The sequence below is a fragment of the Coffea arabica genome, chromosome 2c, assembly GCF_036785885.1.
Source record: "Coffea arabica cultivar ET-39 chromosome 2c, Coffea Arabica ET-39 HiFi, whole genome shotgun sequence".
Taxonomy (NCBI): domain Eukaryota; kingdom Viridiplantae; phylum Streptophyta; class Magnoliopsida; order Gentianales; family Rubiaceae; genus Coffea; species Coffea arabica.
In genome coordinates this window covers 55,943,574-55,966,007 of record NC_092312.1, presented here as the reverse complement: position 1 = coordinate 55,966,007, position 22,434 = coordinate 55,943,574, and the positions used below count along the sequence as shown (strand labels likewise).

General features: G+C 37.3%; 1 protein-coding gene and 1 long non-coding RNA gene across 2 annotated transcripts; both read right to left on the bottom strand.

Annotated features, from left to right (window-relative positions):
• Window positions 1–5,167: 5,167 nt before the first annotated feature.
• Window positions 5,168–12,473, bottom strand: LOC140035356 (uncharacterized). The gene is made up of 2 exons (XM_072076005.1): window positions 6,046–12,473; window positions 5,168–5,363 (listed from the first exon to the last, which is right to left on the bottom strand). Exon 1 carries the CDS (start codon window positions 8,698–8,700, stop codon window positions 7,798–7,800), a length of 903 nt encoding a protein of 300 aa, XP_071932106.1. The 5' UTR covers window positions 8,701–12,473; the 3' UTR covers window positions 5,168–5,363; window positions 6,046–7,797.
• A 1,067-nt stretch (window positions 12,474–13,540) lies between these two features.
• On the bottom strand, window positions 13,541–19,791 carry LOC140035355 (uncharacterized). Its single transcript, XR_011839491.1, has 2 exons — window positions 17,050–19,791; window positions 13,541–14,154 (listed from the first exon to the last, which is right to left on the bottom strand). It is a non-coding gene; the product is annotated as an uncharacterized lncRNA (long non-coding RNA).
• Between the last annotated feature and the right edge of the window lie 2,643 nt (window positions 19,792–22,434).

Below are 22,434 nucleotides of genomic sequence, written 5' to 3'. Positions count from 1 at the left end.
GATCTTGAATCCTTTGTTGAAAAACTGCATAATGCCTTGAAGGAATCTTATGATAAAAACAAGCAATTAAAACAGAAAATGGCATTTCTCATTCAAGAAAATACAAGTCTTTTTCAACAAAATAAATAACTAAAGACTGACAATGAAAGTCTTGTAAGAGCCGGATGTGATGTTTAAAATGAGCTTGATAGAAAGACAAATATTTGTGAAATGCTGAAGGAAAGACATGGTGATTTGAAAAAAAAGAATGGACAACTTGGATGAAACTTTGCAAGCAAGAAAGCAGGATTTTATCAAAAGGAACATGTCATCTACCCATCTTACTGCTCATCAAAGAACATTAGCACACAACAAAAATGCACATGGTTTCACAACATATAGAAGAGGTGGATTGAGATATGTCAAACCATTACATGTTAAGGACTCTTCCATTATGTGTGGTTTTTGTTGTCAAAAAGGGTATTTGAAAGGTGATTGCTATGTGAAAAGAAATTTGAACAAAGGGATGAAATGCATGTGGTTAGTTAGATACAATGCTAACTATTGTGGACCCAAAAATTAAAAAGGGTACCAAACACTTTCTCTTTTCAGGAAAAAGGCTCAAACAAGTCAAAATGGTTTATTGATAGCGGCTGCTCAAGGCATATGACTGGTGATCCTTCTTTGTTCATAAAGCTGAAATCAAAATCAAGTGGGAAGGTGACATTTGGTGATGATGTGAAAGCTAAGACAATTGGAATAGGTGATGTTGGTAAGGATGGTGAAACTTTTGTTCATAATGTGCTCTTAGTTGATAACTTAGGTTATAACTTGTTTAGTGTTAGTCAATTGTGTGATAAAGACTTGAATGTGTTGTTTAAAAAGCTTGAATGCATTGTGCTTGATTCCAAATATAATGTTGTGTTCAAAGGTAAGAGGTTCAACGACATATATATTGTGGTTCTTGATAGAATTGATTCATCTAGCTTAAAATGTCTTAAAGCTTCAAATGAAGATCCTTGGTTGTGGCATAGGAGACTTTGTCATTTTAACATGGATTTACTAAAGGAAATTTCGAAAAAGGAGCTTGTTAGAGGCTTGCCAAAAATCAGTTTTGAAAAGGATAAAATTTGTGATGCATGTCAATTTGGAAAGCAAACAAAAGTTTCTTTTAAACCAAAGAAGTGTGTATCTACTTCCAAACCTTTAGAACTCTTGCATCTTGACTTATTTGGTCCTACTCAAATCACTAGCTTAGGAGGTAAGAAATACTACTTTGTGATTGTGGATGATTATTCTAGATATACTTGGGTAATATTTCTTACTCATAAGGATGATGCGTTCAAGAATTTCACTTCATTGTTTGCTAAAGTGCAAAATCTGCTTGGTTTAAAAATTGTTAGAATTAGAAGTGATAATGCAACGGAATTCAAGTATTGTGGTTTTCCAGAATTTTGTGATTATAATGGTATAACACATGAGTTTTCTATTGCAAGAACTCCACAGCAAAATGGTGTTGTAGAAAGGAAAAATAGGACTCTACAAGAGGCTGCTAGAACCATGTTAAGTGAATGTAGTTTGCCAAAGTACCTTTGGGCTGAAGCGGTAAACACTGCATGTTATGTAATGAATCGAATCCTTTTGAGACCCATTTTGAATAAAATATCTTATGAACTGATTTTTGATAAGAAACCTACAGTTGGATATTTCAAGGTCTTTGGTTGTAAATGTTTTATTTTAAATTTAAAGGAACATCTTGGTAAGTTTGAGAAAAAATCTGATGAAGGAATATTTTTGGGATATTGCGAGAACAAAAGAGGATATAGAGTCTTTAATAGAAGGACTCTTGTGATAGAAGAAGCCATACACATAACATTTGATGAAACTAATGATGATAATTCCAAACGTTCGTGTGAGGATGATGATGTAGGTGTTCGCGAAGGAATGGAAAAACTAAAAATTGGAGATGGAGGAAACTCTGAACCGGAAGCAAAGGAAATGGAGAATGAAGCTCATGAAGATCAAAAAAGGGAAGATGAGGACAGAAATGATGATCCATTCAAAGATCTTCCCAAGGCTTGGAAATTTAGCCAAAATCATCCGAAAGAACTTATAATTGGTGATCCATCCGAGAAGGTAAAGACTCGTTCCTCTTCTAGAAAATTGATAGACAATTTTGCTTTAGTGTCTCTTTTTGAACCCAAAAATATCAATGATGCTTTAAAGGATGAAAACTGGATTTTGGCAATGCAAGAGGAACTTAATCAATTTGAGAGAAATAAGGTTTGGACACTTGTTGATAGACCTCAAAATCAACCTATCATTGGCACAAAGTGGATATTTAGAAATAAGTTGGATGATAAAGGTGTTGTTGTAAGAAATAAAGCCAGATTAGTTGCTAAAGGATATGCACAAGAAGAAGGAATTGATTTTGATGAAACATTTGCTCCCGTAACTAGATTAGAATCTATTAGAATGCTTCTTGCTTTTGCTTGCTTCAAAGGCTTCAAATTGTTTCAAATGGATGTTAAAAGTGCTTTTTTAAATGGTTTTATTGATCAAGAAGTATATGTGGATCAACCCCCTGGTTTTGAAAATAAAAAATTTCCAAGTCATGTGTTTAAACTATCTAAAGCTTTATATGGTTTAAAACAGGCTCCAAGAGCTTGGTATGAAAGACTAAGTGGTTTCTTGATTGAAAATGGTTTCAAAAGAGGTATTGTGGACACCACACTTTTTACTAAACAAGTGTTGAATGACCTTCTTATTGTGCAAATATATGTTGATGATATTATTTTTGGTGCTACTAATGAGTATCTATGCAAGGATTTTTCCACCACTATGCAAAGTGAATTTGAAATGAGTATGATGGGAGAATTAAATTTCTTTCTTGGACTTCAAATACATCAAGCTCTTGAGGGAATTTTTATAAATCAAGCAAAATATACCAAGGAATTGCTGAAAAGGTTTGGCATGGAGGACTCAAAGCAAGTTGGAACTCCAATATGCACTTCTACAAAACTTGACAAAGATGAAGAAGGTAATCATGTGGATGAAAAGCACTATAGAGGTATGATCGGAAGCCTACTCTATTTAACCGCAAGTAGACCTGATATTATGTTTGCTGTTTGCTTGTGTGCTAGATTTCAATCTTGTCCAAAAGAATCACATTTGAATGTTGTAAAAAGGATTTTTAGGTATTTGAAAGGTACATTAGACTATGGTCTTTGGTATGCTAGATCTAGTGAGTTTGCACTATATGGTTATTCGGATGCTGATTTTGGAGGTTGTCGTGTGGATAGAAAGAGTACTAGTGGAACTTGTCACTTTCTTGGAAATTGTTTAGTCTCTTGGATTAGCAAGAAACAAAATGCAATCTCTTTGTCTACAACCGAAGCAGAATATATTGCCGCTAGTGCATGTTGTGCTCAACTTTTATGGATGAAGCATACCTTGAATGATTTTGGATTGTTGTATGACTGCATGCCTGTATTCTGTGATAATACTAGTGCTATAAATTTGACCAAAAATCCTATTCAGCATTCTAGGACAAAGCATATAGATATAAAGCACCACTTTATTCGTGATCTTGTTCAAAAAGGTGAAATTTGTGTAAATTATGTTTGTTCTAAAGATCAATTTACTGATATTTTTACAAAAGCTTTGCCATTAGATCAGTTCATTCATCTAAGATCAAAATCAAGGATAATTGAAAAATCAGCTTAAAATTTTTTTTCTTCGGACGTCCGAAAGAGGATGAACGGACGTCCGATGATGTTCTTCAGCTATTTTCCCAGAATGCACCTGTTCGGACGAAACTGTCGGACGCACGACTTCGTTCGGCCGTCCGACAGTACAACGGCTCATTTTTTAAAAGTAACTTTCTTCCTCATTTGCTTCAAACTCTTCTTTTTCTATTTCCTCTCGGACGAAAACTCTCTCATCTCTCACTCTCTAATTCATACCATTTTGAAGCTCTCATTCCCAAATTCACTCAAACAAAACTTTTCCTGATCGATTGCGATTCATTTCTCCTGATCATTTCACCGAATCGCATAACATTTCACAAATTCCCAAATTTCCCTCAAAACCCTACTCTTTCATAACCGCTCTGTCAAATCTTGTTCAAGGCCTTTTTGTCCCAAAATTTCTGTGTATTTCACTTCCTTACTACTGTGTGCATCATTTGCATCCTTCATTCCACACATTTCGCACAATGGTGAATCTAAGAGGAGGAAAGGTTACTGCCGGACGCAAGCATCCACTTAGGGATGAGGATGATGATCTTCCTACGGTCAAACGGACATCCAAACGTTTCAAGAGAGGAGCTGTGAAGGGTCAAATGTCACGGCCTACACCACAACCCACCCCTCTGCCTGAATCTGGACAGGGAACCTCAACTCAACCGCCTCCAAAATCAACTGTCGCGCCCCATTTTTTGATAAATAAATAAATGGTTTAAAAAATGTATTTTTGGATTCAATTTGTGATTGGAAAATAAATTGTGATTTAAAAGAAAAAATGGGTCTAAATGGGGTTTTGAAAATGCGACGATTTGACCCAAAATTATAGTTTAAAAAGGGTTTTTGAAATTAAGAACGGAGTCGCCACTTGGTAATGAGTTAAGGTGTACCAAGTCACCTAAAAAATGAATTTTTTAAGAAAAATGAGAAAAAATTAATAAGAAACCCCTTTTAAACGACTCCTAATCCATGTAAACCAAGAAAAAAGGTTCGGGAGTCACATTTGACAAAGGGGAAGTGTAACAGCCCCACCTTCCCCTAAGGCGAACCAAAGGGGTTAGCGGACTGCCTGCCCAGCTCTCGCCAGGACTAACGGTATAGTTTACGTCGTTCTGTTACGTTCCGAAACATACCAAAGCGCGCGAACAAGTCAAAATCACTAAATAAAAAAATGAAAATCGAAGCCGGAATGAATAGTGCAGGGCACGTCAGAATCCGGCCGGAATCTGGCCGGACTTCCGGCCGGATTCTCGGCCGGATACAAGGCCGAGAGCATTCAAAAAATTTTCCAAAATCCCACTCAATCCACCCGGCAATCCGGCCAAGATTCTGGCCGGATTCCTGGCCGGATTCGGCACTGTTCATCTTCGCCAAATTTTTTTTCCTTTTCCGTTTGAAAGTCGTGTCACTCCGAAATCCAACCAAACATCATCCAAACATAAATATACATTAAATTTCAACATTTACAACCATAGTGGCAGGCCAAAACCATTCATCATGGAAGTACATATTCGGTTTGCCTATCAAAAGGAAATGAACCCGATACACATTAGGGTTTCATTTCGAGAGCTATACAAAAGACATTTACAAGCTCAACTTGGCAATTAACTATCCAATCCATTCCCAAAAGTAATTATATCCCTGTAAGAAAAACAAATAACACGGAATGAGCTAAAGCCCAGTGGTATACTACTACAATAGCAACCAATAGCATATAGCATAACCAATCACTTAAAGTACAGAAATAAGCAATGGAGCAAAACGGTAAAAGGATACGGTCGGCTCTCAAGAGCCCATTTCCACGCTTGCAATCTTGATCCAACCTCATTGACTCTCCGTCAATGTTAAAGGTACCGATCTGTAGACCACCCTTTACTTCCAATCCTTCCATCCATCATACCCCAACCGGGCCCGCACTCCATTCAGTCATTTTGAGTAATACTCGAGTATACCGGAACCAAGGGTCTCAATACCACAAGGTTCCCCAGTACAGTTCCCGTGGCAATTCAATCTTCATTACCAAACCCTCGCCGGCTCGATCCAATTGACTACCAAACGGGGTTGAGCTCAGTAATACAGTAAGGTCGTTGGACATCGTCCAAACAACACCAAATCAGTTTCCATAAAATGGAATGCAATAACTCATATATCAAGTTCAGTAAGACAGTGAAACAGTGGACAATCAGTGATACTATCAAAAGGGGTGAGGGCGGTCAAGTACACCCTCACCTTAATCAATTCCAATATCCAAGTAAGCCTTCAAGGCATCACATATACATTTAGCAAAGCCACATAATAACATTTAAGTGAGTAGTATACTCACCAATCAATTAAGTGCTATTTCATACACTTCCGTCAGGAGAATGTCGTGAACCACCGTCACGCCCTAGAACACGTAAACAAATGCAATGAGACTCGATAGCGAGTCACAAAACAATGCCAATCACAACCCCAATAGGGTTTTGCAAACATATATAAGCATCATAGGAAACCAGAAATTAGGAAAAGGGCTTTAACTTAGGCCTTGATAAGAAAACCGGTTTTGACGTCATAATGCGGTAATGGCACAACTCTCACTACAATTATCGGATGGGGGTGTAAGACCCACCGTTTCAAAGCTATGGGACAGGGCTACAACAATGTAGAAGGTCACTCAATCCAGTTCCTGGCACAACTAGGTCAAATGTGCCAAATACTAAACCAGAATTACCAAAACAGGTTTGCAAAACGCAGAAAACTGTAATCGGTATATCTCAGTCCCTACAAGTCCAAATGCCGAAATTCCAAAGGCATAAGTTAGCTAAGACATCCAGCTACATTGCATCAGAAGACACCAACTCCAAAATCCAAACCAATTCCAGTCAAAATGGCCAATTACTATCGCAGTTTTTGCATTCTGATCAAAGCAGAACAGCTACAGTAATTTCGTCATATCTCACTCTACACTAATCCAAATGACCTGAAATTTTACAGGCACCTCAAACACATCAATACCTACAACTTTAATGTTTTGACCAAAGTCTAATTCGGCCTCTAACCCTATGATCTAAAACCGGACAGAATTGGGGTTTTATGAACCCTAACTTTTCAATTTTCACACCAAATCCAAAATTGATTGCAAATACTTATCAAACATACCTACTAGAGCCATTATAGTCCATTGCCAATCATCAAAGATAGCCACAACATTCATTTCATATTAAACCAGAAAAATTCCCAATAAAATAAAAACTTCACCAAAACAAGCCAAATCAAGAGATAAATCACATATTCCAACACTCAAGCCACTTCTAAGCACAATAATACCATCATTAGATGTAGTAGGGTGTTCAAGCATAACTTACCAAGAAACAAGAGATGTAGAGAGGTGTTGGACACTTAGCTCTTCAAACAAACTTCACTACAACCCTTACTAGCACTAGAAGATAGGATTTTATGGAGTGAAATCTAATCTAAGCTTTTGTTTATGGAAGATTGAAGCTTATGGAAGCTTGAAAGTTGGAAAATTTCCTTCTTCTTTGAGAGAGAGAGGGCCGGCCAACACAAGGAAGAAAATGGTGAATTTTGTGAATTTTTGGAGATATTAACTAATTTTGGTCAAAAGTCAAAAATGTGAATAGTAAACCATAAAGTCCAACCAATCATATTGTGACACTTGTCACACTCATTAATGCATTCTTATCTTTCTTTTTCCCTCTCACATCAATCACTTCACACATTCTACTTATCTATTAACACCCGATAAATTTTACACAGTATCCGGAATTTAACCTAATTGGCCGAATTTTTCCGAACTTTTCGCACTAGTGGGTCCCACGTCCAATATATATTCTTAATTTTCTAAAAACTCACCAATGCTAGAAAAATCATCTAAAAACTATAACTGCTCATAAAATCCACCCAGATAATATTTCTAAGCCAGAAATGCAAAAATTATGCAATTAAGGGAACTAAAATCCTAGGAAAATGATTAGGGTTTTTACGGGTTCTCACACTCTCTCCCCCTTAAAAGAATTTCGTCCTCGAAATTCCTTATCATTGACTACTCCGGGATTAAATTGAGCTGTATACTTCGCTAACAGATCTGTGCCCCTTCACTGGCCAGGTTCAGTAAATTCTTACCTTCCACGTCCTCTAATGGGTCAAAAACTTGATGTTGTTCTAAAGAGTACACCCGAGAGGACACTTTTGATCCATCCTTGTCCCCCTTCGACTGGTCAGGGTGGGTCGTGGTTGGTGGCAGAGTCCCTTGCCGCTCGCGCAGGCGAGCTGGACAGTTAGCAATTTGATGTTCGGCACTCCCACAGAGCAAGCATTTTCCTTCTTTCCTCCAGCAATTGTCCTCCGAGTGGTTTAATTTTCCGCAATACCCGCAGGGTCCGCGTGCTGCAGAAGCTGAGCCTCCTCTTAACGGCCTCTCTGGTGACATTTCCGGCATCCTCACTCCTCCCGTTCCCCGCCCAAATTTGGGAGGGATATTTTCATCCTCCTGTCCCGAATTGTTTCCAGGAAATCCTCTCTTTTTCGCCTGAAAGTTTTTCACCTGGAGCCTAGCATTCTCTACCCGTTGTGCCTTTTCCACTGCTTCACTGAAGGCGTTAATTTGGGCTGCCGCGAGGTCCTTTTGGATTTCTACGTTCAGGCCCTGGACAAATCGCCATATTCTTCGTTGCTCGGTCAAGATCAACTCAGGCGCAAACTTGGATAAGCGGGTAAATTGACTTTCATATTCCGCCACAGTTTGAGCCCCTTGGCGGAGCCTAATGAACTCGTCCTCCTTCCTCTCCTGGACTAGAGGAGGGAAAAACTTGGCATTAAATTCTCGGATGAAATTCACCCAAGTCCTAGGCGTCTGCTCCCGCTCCCATTTCTGTCTAATTACGTTCCACCAGGAACGGACCGCTCCCTCAAGTTGAAACACGGCGAAAGTCACCTGCTGTTCATCGGGGTAGTGTAGGGCTGCAAATATGTCAACCATCTTTTCAAGCCATCTCTCAGCAACGTCCGGATCGGGTCCCCCAACAAACTTTGGCTGGAAAAACTTTTGAAAACGTTCGAGAGCTCTATCCTCGCTCTCGATATGGTTACCGGGGTTACCGGGATTAGGGATTAGGGTTGGGGTTTCCGGGATTAGGGTTTGAGCTCTATCCTCGTTCTCGATATGATGATTCAAGTGCAAGTGTGCAAGTGTATAAAAAGGTGCATGTGTGCAATTATATGGAAATCCAAGTGTTTGTGTGCAAGTGTATGAAATATAGTGATAAGTGTATATAGATCGTAATTAAGTGCAATTTTGTGAAGTAGAAACCAAAATTGAACAATAAGGAAAGGAAAAGTAATGAGGAAATGTGAATTGAAAAAGTGAGTAAGTGAAAAATTGAGAATGAATGAACCTAAAGGAATGCATCAGGTCGGGTATGGGAATGACTCCTAACTTTTTCGACTTCGATTTTCCCTTTGATTAGAAGGCAAAACTAGCGTGCTAAGGCTATCGAGTAGCCACACTCGCTCGTTTCCCTTATCAGAAGGGGACTCTTCAGGCAAATGTACCCTAACTAGCATGAGATGCAAGACCTAAAGTGAGGGGAAAGGGGATTAGAGGGACATGCCAAATGATAGAAAAACTAAAAGAATGCATGACATGTAATGAACATGCAAACATGTACTAACGAGGGGAAATCACTAAGGGTCTAGCGTTGGACTAGCCCATTCTATGAATTCCGACTAGCGTTGGACTAGTGGAAACGTACATTCATCCATCACATTCATTCAAGTTATGGAAAGCGAGTAGACATGCCAAACACTTATAAACACGTAGCACGTAACATTTAGCATGCTCGACTAGATGCAAGAGCCTAATAAAACGAGTAACACTTAACACGTAGGCATGCAACCAAGCTAATGAACCTATTACATTCACTAACTAAAACAAAAGGGGAAGGGGAAAATGGACCAAATTGCTCGCCACAACCCTATCTATTACAAGCCAAGAGGTGTACACATACCCCATTAAAAGAATAACTTAATGAAAACAAAAAGTAAATGACATAAGTAAAAGGAATTAAAGAAAAGCTAGGAAAACAAAGTAGACATGCAATTCACTTAGCACGTTGAGTCACATAGGAGAGACACAAAAAGGGAGAAAAGAAATTATACCGCCCCCTTTGAACGATGTCCAAATGAAAGAAAAATGGCTTCAAAACAATAAAAAGGTCACGGTACCTCAAATAGTAAAGTATAACAAAGTCACCAAAACTCTCTTAATTGCAATTTAAATGAAATCAAACTATACATAATTTCCAATAAAGGGATCCACCAAAGACCCAATTGCAAGCATTTATCAACCATTCAAAGCCAATTGAAACATTTTAGAAACTTTGAAAGTCAAAGAGCAAGAAAAGGGCCAAAGCCCATTTATTTCAGAAAATTCAAGAAATTAGGTGAACACAAGCTCATTTGATCATAAAGTTCACAAATTCATGCATTAAGTACCACCTAAACAAATGAAAGCAAACGAGCAATCGAATTGCAAAGTTGAGGCTACCAAGGACTCAATTGCGAAGGCTAACCAAGCATTCAAGCTCAATCAAACACTTTTAGGAACTTTACAGGTCCAATGAGCAAGACATGGTCAAGTAACCAATTTATTTCAGAAAATTCAAGAAAATAGGCAACCACATACTCATTTAGACACCAAGTTTCACAATCCATGCATTAAGAATCACCTTAGCAAAACATGATAACCAATGAAGGCAAGTAAGCAATTGAATTGAAACATTAATGCTACCAAAGACTCAAATGCGAACACTAGCCAAACATTCAGGCTTAATCAAACACTTTTAGGAACTTCAAAGGTCCAAAGGCAAAGAAAAAATGGAGAAATAGCTCAAATGCAAATATCTTAGGACCTAATTGCAAGAACATGGAATGTGATTGGGCCCTAGTGCATTGCTGCAAAAATCACAGGGACCCAATTGATTAGTTTTCTCAATTTTGTAGGTCAAAATACATAAGGTGAAACTTGAGGGGGTTAAGAGGCAATCCAGAAATTAATTCCATGCAATAATCATGCAGTTACGTGAGAAACTTGTTTCTGCAAACACCAAAATGAATGCCGGCTGCATTGTCATCTTCAAACTTAGATTTTTATACTCCAAATGTACCAAATTTGATCAAGTTCTCTCAACCAAACATCCAAAGGCTTAACTAAGCCACATAACACACAGTTTCAATGTTCAAACAAACAAGGACATAGAAGGGAAACTGCATTAATGCTGGAGAAATTTCCAGCAAACAGTCGGCAACCGAAAGTGGAGCCAAACTTATGTTCCAGCCAACTTCGTATGCAGATTCAGCATCCAAGAACAATTCAGCATCCAAAAATTTAATCTAAGTGACTCAACCCACAAATTTGGCATCCAAACAAATAAAAAAGAAAGGTTTACTGCAATTTTTGGCTGCAATTTTCACATGCTCCAACTCATGTGCACTTCACATCAAAATAAATTGCACCAAGCTCACGGGTTTATCAACTCAAACCAATGAAAATCTCCACCCATTTAGTTAGCATACTCTGGACAAAAGTTCTTGATTTTGCATGCAAATTACGAATGAACAAATGTCTGCAACAACCAAGGAACAAATTTCTGCAGCCGAAAAAAAAGAAACCTGTTGCCGATGCATTCTTCAAATACAGATTTAGGCCCCAAAAACACAGCTTTGTTCGAAACAGAAAATGCTAATCAAAATCATAATGTGAAATGAAACCATAAGGCCCAAAACTTTTAACACCAAACAAGCAAAAACATAACAGGAACTGATGCAATCTTCTTGGGAACTTTTCATGCAAATGGCTCGGCTACCTATTTCAGATTCGTACACAAAATGAAACCAAGGGACGGTCATGAACCCCTACCAATGACTGAGTTTTATTATCAACTAACTACATCAATAACAAAACATCAAAACTTGAACGGACACAAGATCATGAAGCCCAGAACCTGAACACAACCCATCGTTTTAATCCTATGCAAATATAGTAGAAGCTTTAAGTCAGGCAACACAGCAACACGGCAAGAAGATGCGGCGATCAATATGGTGAAAATCTGCTATATATGACCTTATATATTAGAAAAAAAACAGCTCAGAAATTACCCCAACTAATCCCGGATTTGTTACCAAGTCTGCTGCTGGTAATAATGTTTGGCCGGCAGCGGTAGCGAGGAGGAACTGAGGTGATGAAGTTAGCGGCGGTAGAACGATAGCAGCGAGAGTAATGATATTCTTCCTCCCAGATTTGTGACCGTCACTTCCCCTCCTTTGATTCTTTCCTCTTAGCCGTTGTTGTTTGCTTGATGCCTCCCAAAACTCTCTCAGCCGTCAACCTCTCCGTCACTCTCCCTGCTCAACTTTCTCTCTGGATTTTCTAGCCGTCAACTCTCTCTTGGGTCCTCTCCCTCAAGACTCCAGCGTTTTTTGTTTCCCTTCCCTTTCCTCAGCTATCACCTCCCCTCTCTCTTTCTAGCTTTCAGCCGTTGTTTCTCTTTCTTGCGGCTCCCAAAAACCCTCTTCCCTTGCGGCTCCCTTCTCTCTTACTATTTATACTAGCCCTCTAGCCCTAAAACAACTCAGCCATCCTCTCCATATTGCAGCTAAGGGCTCCCCGAGTCCTTCCTTGCAAAGCTGCAAAAAATACAGCTTGCATGCCGCGACTGTTGTTGTTGTTGTTTTTTTTTTTTTTTTGGTTTGTTTTTTTTTCTCTTTCTTTTTTTTTCAACTTAATAATTTAACAAAAATAATAGTAAAACTAAATAATAATAAAACAACAATTTTAATCAAAATAAACAAACTAAAAAAATAACAAAGTTACCATTTTCAATCTTTTTCTTTCATTTTTCCATTTTTCATCAATTTTCTTTTTTCCTTCCTTTTTTCTTTTTTTCAAAATAAATTAACAAAAATAAACCAAAATGCCAAAAAAATTGAATTTGAACGTATTTTTGTGAACAATTTTCCTTTTTTTTTTCTTTTTTCATGATTTTTTCCTTTTTTTCTTTTTCATGATTTTTCTACGCTAAAACTTAAAAATAAAATAAAAACTAGGAACTAAAAAACTAAAAAGCAACCACGACAAATGAGAAAAAAAGTAAAAGAAATTACACCAAAAATTTGGTGTCTACATCAACTACTCTCCCTCCATTTTTTGATGATGCTGCAAAAGACAGACATTCCTGGATATCCCAGAAAGGTGTCATCCCTCAACGCACTATAAATTCTTCTGAATTTCGTCACATAGGTTTAGAATCCATTCTGAGTCTATTTGCTTTCCAGAAATGGTCACATCTCATTTCTATGCCCAATGTTTATTACCCTGAAATGCTGTATCAATTCTTTGCTAATCTTAGGAAAGGCACTGACCAAATTGAGATCATGTCCAGGGTTAATGGGGTAGACTTAGTCTTTGATTCTGAAACTGTAAATTCCATTTTAAATACTACCATTGAACGTGGTTGCAAGGATAAAATTGTAAATTTCTTTTCCTATGAAGAGCATCCTACTGCTGATAATCATTTTGATGGGGCTAAAATGTTGACTTATTTTAAAAGAAGTTTTTCCTCCCTTGCTGATGCTAAACTGAATGATCTTGCCCCTGTGAATCTAATTGCCTTTTCAATCATTTCAAACCTGCTTGTGCCTACTGATGGTCATAGAACTGATGCAAACAAAATGGAGTTGTATCTCTTTTACTGTTTTCGAGAAAAAATTCGTATTGATTTTGGTTTTGTCATGTGCAAGTTTTTACTTCGCTATGCCACTGATTCTCGCAGAAAATTATCTTATGGAAAGTTTCTTCAAAAGATTTTTGAGTTTTACAAAGTTCCAATTCTGGGTGTTTGTCCCAAAGAAGCATCTTCTTATGCCTTTACCAAAGGATATTTTGAAAGGAAAAATCTTGTCTTTAAGGATAATCTATGGGCTTATAAGGGGGTATCATCTAGTGAACATAGGTCTAAGGCTGCACATGATCCTTCATTTGTCACACTCATTCCCATTCATCCTAGGAAGTCTGCCACTAAGGCATCTTCCTCCTCCAATGATGAAGTGATTGAGCTCCTTCGTGAACTCAAACAACATGTTCTTCTTCTGGAACATGGTCTAATGCTCACCATGTCCTCTGAGCATCAAACAGCCTACCTAGACAAAAAGAATCTTCTTTTTCCCCCACCTGTAGTTGAGGAAGGTTCACATGGCAAAGAGCCTCGCACCATTGATCCAAGTTCATCAATTCCAGATCCGAACTCATCAACTCCTGTGACTCCTCATGGCCCTTCCACATCAGTCAAAGGCAAGGCACCAATTGAAGAGGCTGCTGAAGATGATGAAGAAACTGATGAGGAGGACCTCTCCCAATATCAGCTCTCTCGAAGAACACCTGGATCCACATAGCTCACCATTTAGGACATTTGCATTCTGTTTGTTTCTTTTATGTGTTTGTGGTGTTCAACAATGGATATGTAGATGAATTCAACATTTGGTTATGCTTATGTTTATGTTTCTTTTCGTACTTTTTGATCGATATGTAAGTATTTTGAATGATGACTGTGTGGATGTAATGAATTTTGGTTTGCATAAATGAATGTGTTTGTGGATGAGATGGATGTGATTGATTGCCCTTTTGTGTTGTATAACACAATAAGAATTCCATCAAATTAGAACTGAAAAAGCATAATTAGAAATGAATTTAAAGGCTACTCCACCCAATTAATTAGTTATAAATAAAATCATTAACAATTAGAAATAAATTATTTTAGCATCAAATTTATTTTGAGGTTGCACTAAAACTAAAACCTTAAAACTTTGAGAAGTCAAAATGAAGAAATTAGCAAAAATAAACAGACACACCTTTTAGCCTTGGAAATGTACATGGATGTGATACTAAAATCTCCAAATGGTTTTAGCAAAAAATATGGATCATTACACCTTTAGATTGGGCCAAGTCTTGGTAATAAAAATTTGTTTATTTTTCAATGTTATTTGCTCTTATTTGAATCTCAAAGCCCATCATTCTATTTTTTTCCTCTTTTCTCTATTTTTGACCCATGCAACTTTAAGAAGCAAAAAGGTAAAGAAAAACTTCATCATTTTAGCCTATGCTTCTTCTCTATTTTTTGTTACAGATGCACTCTGCACTTATCTCCCCACTCAACTACTCCACCCAATTTTTCCTCTTTCTTTCCTTAAGACCCTCCATTTTACTTTTCACCTTTCCTCTGTTATTGAGACAACAAAGGAAAAACTCTCCTTTTTTTTCTAATAAATACAGAGACACCTCAAGTCGAGATGAATTTTAGAATTTTAGCTTCTTCTGAGTTTATGTAATCAGTTTCAGCACCTTTACTAGAAGTTTGGATGATGGAATTGATTGACAGGAATTTTTGTTGGCAAATACTATCAATTATAGAAACATAGGTATTTTCACAATTAACTTTTCATAAAGTGAGTGTATAGCTATGAATTTGCTTTTCGTTCCTTTTCTAAATATATATTAGTAGGGATAATTCATTGAATGCTACAATCTTTTGGTGTTTTTTTGGTTCCAAAGAGTTTGATCTATGATTCTTGTCGCGCCCCACTTTTTGAATGGTGTAAAAGTAGTGTGTAGGATATGTATGTGACCATGTGTGAAAGTGAAAATAAAAGGCCGTGGGATTTGTGAAATGCGACGGTTTGACCAAACAAAGTTCAAAAAGGGTTTTTGAATGGAAAATGGAGTGGCCACTTGGTATAGAGTTAGGGTGTACCAAGTCACCCAAAAAGTGATTTTTGGAAAGAAAAAAAAACAAACCCTTTTTTAAAGAACTTTTAGGTCTACATAACCAAAGAAAGGGATCGGGGGTCACATTTGATAAGGGAGAAGGCAAAGGCAAAGCCTAAGGCACTCCCCTACCCTAGCCAAAGCTAGTTTCGTGACTTAGCCCCACTTTTCCTAATTCTTCTACCCAAAATATGCGTTGCATGTTGGATGTGAAAAATGCAATCCTAAAGCTAAAATGTCTCGTATGAGGTTTTTGGTCCCAATCACATGAGTTGTGATGGCCAATAAGAAAAACGCTCATAGAGGTCACGGGTAATGCAAATGAAGACCCAAATATGAGTGCAAGTGAGAAAAATGTAAGAGGAATGCAAAATAAGATAGAAATACAAATGTAAGTGCGAGTGTGCAAATGTAAGAAAAAGTGCAATGTGTGCAAATGTAAGAAAATGAAGGTGCTTGTGTGCAAGTGGATGAAAATATGCTACCATAGTAGTAAATGCATATAAGTGCAATTGGATGCAATTTGTGAGATAGAAAATAAATAAGTGAGAGGGAAAGTGTGTGAACATGGCATGTGGATTGCGAAAAATATAAGTAGTGGGAAATGTAGATAAAAAATGAAAAAGTGATATGCATGAACCTAGAGGAATGCATCAAGTCGGGTACGGGAATGACTCCTAATTTCACGACTTTAATTTTCCCTTTGATTAGAAGGAAGAACTAGCGTGCTAAGGCTATTTTGTAGCCACACTCGCTCGTTTCCCTTATCGAAAGGGGACTCTCAAGCAAATGTACCCTATAACTAGCATGAGGATGCAAAAACATAAAATGAAGGGGAAAGGATTGGAGGAGCATGCCAAATGCTAGAAAACTAAGAAAAATGTATGAAATGTAGTGAAACATGCAAGTATGTACTAACGAGAGGGGACGGCCTATTGGGTCTAGCATTGGACTAGCCCTTTCCTAGAATTCTCTCACAAGCATTGGACTTGCGAGAGCTCGAGGAAAAAGACCATGGCCAGCGTTGGACTAACCACGGTGACGCATTCATCCATCACATTCATCTATGACTATAGAAAGCAAGTAGACATGCCAATCACCTATAAACACGTAGCACGTAACACTTAGCATGCTCGACTAAATGCAAAAGCCTAATAAAGCAATTAAACACATAGCACATAGACATGCAAAACACACAAGGCAAATAAAGCAAATAAAGCCCTAACTATTACATTCGGGGGGAAGCCTACTACAATCTAACGGGGGAAAAATGAATAATCAGAATAAATATCTAACTATTACAAATTTGGCATTCAAGTTCCTTTCAAATGATCAAAATTGAACTAAAAATAAATATACAAACTAAAGCCAATAAAGCGAATAAATAAATAAATGAAATAAATAAATCAATCAATAAATAATAAAACATTTAAGAAGCATGCAGTTAAGCACGTAACATCACATAGGGCACATATGGTCAAATAATGTAAAGAATAAGGGGATAGAGTGTACCTCCCTTGAGTTGGGGCTCTAACGGAGTAAAGTCACTTATTTACCCTCCAAAATACAAAGAAAAGGTCAAGGCATCACTTTAATTAACAAATAATCATAAAAGATAAAAATGAATTGTGAAATTGAATCACTTAAATCATATAAACAACTCACATTATAAGAAGTCAAAAGAAAAAAAAAAGGACTTGATTGCCAAAATTAACCAAGTTTTGGGGTCAAAATTAAAGGAAAATAAAGTTTGGGGACCCATTTGCAATTAAATTAGGGACTCAATTGAAGGAAGTTACAAGTTGTTCGGGCCATAGTGAAACACTCGAAAGTCAGGGGACTGGAATGAAATTTCGTTATCAGGCTTCTTGGCAAAACAGGCCATTGGGCTATTTCCATTTTCTTGGGCTAAAGCTCCCCCAAAACCAAACAAAAGTCCAAGGCAAAAGAGCGGGCTAGTGTATGATTTTGGCCTAAAAACAGCCAACCAAACAGATGGGCCTTAGCTCTCTGGCCCAAACGAAAACCCAAAAGAAAAATAAACTAAATCCACTTATTACAAGCCCAATCAAATATAATTACCCAAAAAAAAAGCCTAAACCATAATACTAAACCCAATAACATAAACAAATTAACAAAAAATATTAAGCCACAATTATGATCTAAAATCAAGAATTAATCTATCCAAAAAGTCACATAAAATGTGCAAACAGAAGGTTAAACTTAAAAGGGCAAAATTAGTTCAATTTCCAGATTTTGGGCCACAGCAGAATAAGGAGGGAACTTGGGGTTCAATCACAACAAAATAGGGACTTGATTGGAAGAATCCTGAAGACTTTGGGGTCGAAATTAAAGAAAGGCAACATCCAGGGGTCAATTTACGATTAAATCATGACTTAATTGAACAAGATCTGGAAGTTATGTGGGCTTGAATGTGATTTCACCAAAGGTCTGGGGTCGATTGCACAAATTCAGAAACTTATTGATTCATGCTTCACAGAAACTTTCCTCTTCTTATGCTACCTTCTGCAATTTTACATCCGCGAGCTTTCCTCTGGGTTTGTTCTCAATCAACTTTCAAATTAGTAGAAAACAAAATCCCCCACTTACTCCTTTTACCATTGAACTCTAACATTAAGATTATACAAGCAGCACAAGAAGGGAGTGACCCCCAATGAAACATCATAACGCAGATTCATTCGAAGCTTCTTATCATTTTTGTTTTACAATCGTTAGCTGATTCAGTGCATAAATCATGCACAACCCCAAATTAAAACCTGAGATTCGGATTAATACAATCCCCTTTTATTATCACAACCCCCTTTTTACTAATATAACCAAATCAAGAACATTAAACCATTGAAGATCAAAACACATCAGCGGCCATTTCAGCTTTCTTCGCAAACAGAGACATGCCAAATTCGGTAACAATTTTAACCATTCGTAATCATACAATGAAACCCAAAACACTCCCTCTCACACCGATCTAGGATGGAAGCCAGATTCATGCCCAGGAAGGGATAGGAAACAGAGAAAGAAGAAAAAGAAAACAGAAAAGGCACGAACACAAGCATAACGAAAATCCCTCAAAAATTGTCCATTCTGCCTTGACAAGCATTAGACTTGCCGGATATTCATTTCTTCACACGCAAAAATGCAGACAGGTCATTTTTCAAGTAGAAATGTCAATTGGGCATTTCATCGAACACCAAATGGGCACACAAAATTGTAGCTAATCTCTGCTCAAACGAATCTATAACCCGCCCCAAAATTTTACCAGCAACCCAAGATTTCAGTCCAATTAGCAAATAAGCACATGTATTCAGAAACTTAAGCTAATTAACAGGCAAATTGCACTAAATAATGCCACGGCGGACCCATTTTGGAAGCTTGGGAAGAACTGAAATTAAAAAAGAACAAACTTATCGGACTCTTGCTTGGAAGATTCTGCAAGCAATGACGGTGAAATCGGTGAGGTCGTGACGGTTTGGTAAGTTGGAAGTCCCCGCTGCTGGCACTGCTCAAGTCATCCACGGGAAAGGAGCAGGTGAAGAAGAAGTTGATGAGAGGCTCTGGCCATGAAACTGCTGTGCTTGGAGCCGCTTCGTTGAGCTTGAGCAGCTTCACTGGAGTTGTTGCGCCCACTTTCCCCTCTTCTCTTTCTTTTCCCCGTTTTCAATCCGCTGGCACCTGGTTCCTCCGCCATGAGCCCTTTTCCCTTCTTCTTCTTTTTCCGGATTTTTCCTTCCCCCAGAAAGCCCTCTTTTCCCCTCTTTTCTTGTTCTTTTTTCCTGATTTGCTTCTCAAGCCCACGGCCGAAACTCTCCTTTTCCTTGTTCTTATTTTGCTCTCCGACCCAGCCCCCTGACGGCAGCTCCCCGTTTTTCCTTTTTTTTTTTTCCGTCGCTCTCTCATTTTTCCTTCTGTTTTTTTCCAGCTCCGCCGCCACTGTTCTGGTTTTTCCTTTTCCTCTGCTTTTTGCAGCCGCGAGCCTCCACCGTTTCCTTTATCGGCTCTCTATTCTCTCGGCTCTCTCTGTTTTTCTTTTTTTGTTTTTGGTTTTTGTCCCCTGAAGCCTTTTTTCTCTGATTTTTCCTTGCCCGATCTCATCCGCGGCCCCTTCGTTGTTGCTTTTGTTCTGTTTTTCCTTGCTCAAGCTTTCCCTTTTTTCCTTTTGTTTCTTACCCTTAGCAGCCGTCCGCCGCCACTCTCTCTGTCTTCTTTTGCTTTCTTCTTTTAGCTAACCCCTTGAACCCCAGCCGTCACTCTCCTTTTTCTTTGGCTTGCGGCCCTTTATTTTAAAGGCACCTCCAAAGACTAAACCTAACTTGAAAGGCCAAGATTTCAAACCCCAAAGTAGGCTTATGTGTCTTATTTTTGTCCCTTTGATTGATTTTTTCTTCTTTTTTTTTCCTTTTTCTTTTTTTTCTTTCAAAACCCTAGAATCGAAACAAAAAAAAATAAAAATTAAATGACTAAATGATGAAAGTTTAATTAAATGATAAAAATGACTTAAAAATAAAAGACTAAAAGCAAATGAAATTAATCAAAAATAAAAATAATAGTAAACAAAATACCTTAAAAATTTGGTGTCTACAATTCTGATTTGACTCAACCTTGATTCGGTGATTTTCACCAATAAATCACCGATTTCTAGTTTCACTGCATTGGCTCGATGAATATTGACTGAGTCACTGCTAGTCATCATAAATACAGGTCAATCAGCGATTCAAGTTTTAGTATCATATTAGCTTCTCCTGGTCTAGTTATGGATCAACTGAGTCATCTTGGACTTGGCTGAGACAAGGAACCATGTCTCTAACTGTGTTTCCAATTTCTAGAAGTGCAAACAAATAATTATTTGACCCTACATTCACATTTCAATCATTTTAACATCTATAGATTTTGTTGAATAACATTTGATTGTTGTAGTAACTAGTAAGCATGTATGATCAATGTAATAAATGCTTTTGTATCTTTCCAGTACATGATGGTGAAAGATCAAGTATTTGTTGTACTTAAACAACATACTATATTTTCTTTTAACAGCTAGATTAGTTACTGTATTCATGAGGGTCTTCATGGAGGCTAGAAATGAAGCACATGTCAAAGGTCTTTATTATCTTGGTGATTTTCTACAAGAATAAAAGCACAATACTATAGAATGAAGAGGAAATGATAATATGATTCTACCATAACGAAACAATTAACTCATTTAGATTCCAAGATTGCATATTTTATACAAGGATCATGTTATAATCAACAAGTGTAATGACAATATACAAGAATTCTCAAGTACCAAAGGAAAATTAATCCTCTTTTTATGTAACTCTTTCTTGCTCATGATATGTTCAATTTGCTCTATACTAGGAATAAAATGTTCTATAGCTCCCATGGCTTCCTCATTTCCTTCTTTACTTACAATATCTTACTCATCATTTGAAGTAGGTTCCTTATAAGGGTGCCTTAATGCTGTCACAAGAAACTAGAAGAAATTTGCAGAACTTAGGACAATAAGGCCTAATAGTAGTGATCCAAGTGACTCTTGTTTAAGGTGTATTGAAACCAATTCTCTTTTGATCTTCTTTCACTAACTCTACCAACTAAAATTACTAATAAAACAATTCATGTGATTCATAGCTAGATATTCCTGGATTGAAGTAGACGAGGTACTTTTTCATTAATGGAGGTCTCTGATCACTGAAGAAATGGGCAATAATATTTTCATATAATGAATCAAGGCCAGCAAGAAGAATGTACTATGGAAGAAGCCAAGACATGGTCATGGGAACTTTCTCATCTAGTTTTTCAAGTAATCCATGATCTCTAATCAGAGTTTCAACTAAAGCAGCAACTATGCAGCATAGTATTGAAAAATATTATAGAGATCAACATAGGGATGCAGGAGATAGTAGGCAAACATTTGAAACTGCTATTGAGGACTCCACACAATTCTCGAATAACATAGACGCTTTTTGGTTGCCAAAGGACCCAGGTGTGAACAAAGTATATACTGTTATTGACAATGATGATGAGGATGACTTGATCTCAACCAATAAAATGTCTACTGTTATCTCTTCCCTAAATAAAATCTCTGGGGTAGAAGTGTTTCATTTAACAGTGGTTGACCTGTAGAGGAAAGATGTAGTTTGATGATTTCACATGTGGCATACAAATTTATTGGCTTTTTTGTTTAATAGTCTACCTAAACATTACTTTTTGACCCCTTACAAATTTATCAGCTTACTCATGCATAGGAAGGCCTAGGATGAGAACAACCAAAAATAGGTGCATTGGTTCTACAAAGTTTTGTAATATGCGCGCACAAGCAAAAACTAGCCTCATTCATAGATGGTCACATCTATTCATTTGGTAGGAAGATGCAGATGATACATGTGTAGAGATACTTATATGAATATGTATTAATTTACCATTCAAAACAGTCAGTTTAGCATCTTTGCAAATAATGATAGTTACTTGATTGCCAACATGTTCGGATTCTAGCTAAACTGTCATTATGCAGGTGAACTGACTGTTATTATGAAGAGGATGCTAAACTGTCATTATGAAGTTTGACATGACTTAGTGACACTATACCATGAAGAGGAACTCAATTCCAATGTAATTTTCTTGATCAAGAAGCTTGATTTAGATGCATCATTTCCTTTTGTGTATATTGACACATATATAATTTGCTATGATACATGCATGTTTTGCTATGCAGGTGATACAAATGTATGCCCGAATCTTGAACCATAAAAAAGCTCTTGAAAATTATTCTTGATATATTGTGATCGTAATGCAGTGGTTGATACCCTATTTAGTAATGTGCAGAAGATTTAGTCTCACTTAGTTTATTTAGTAATTATTCTACCTCTTAGAATTGAATATCATGCA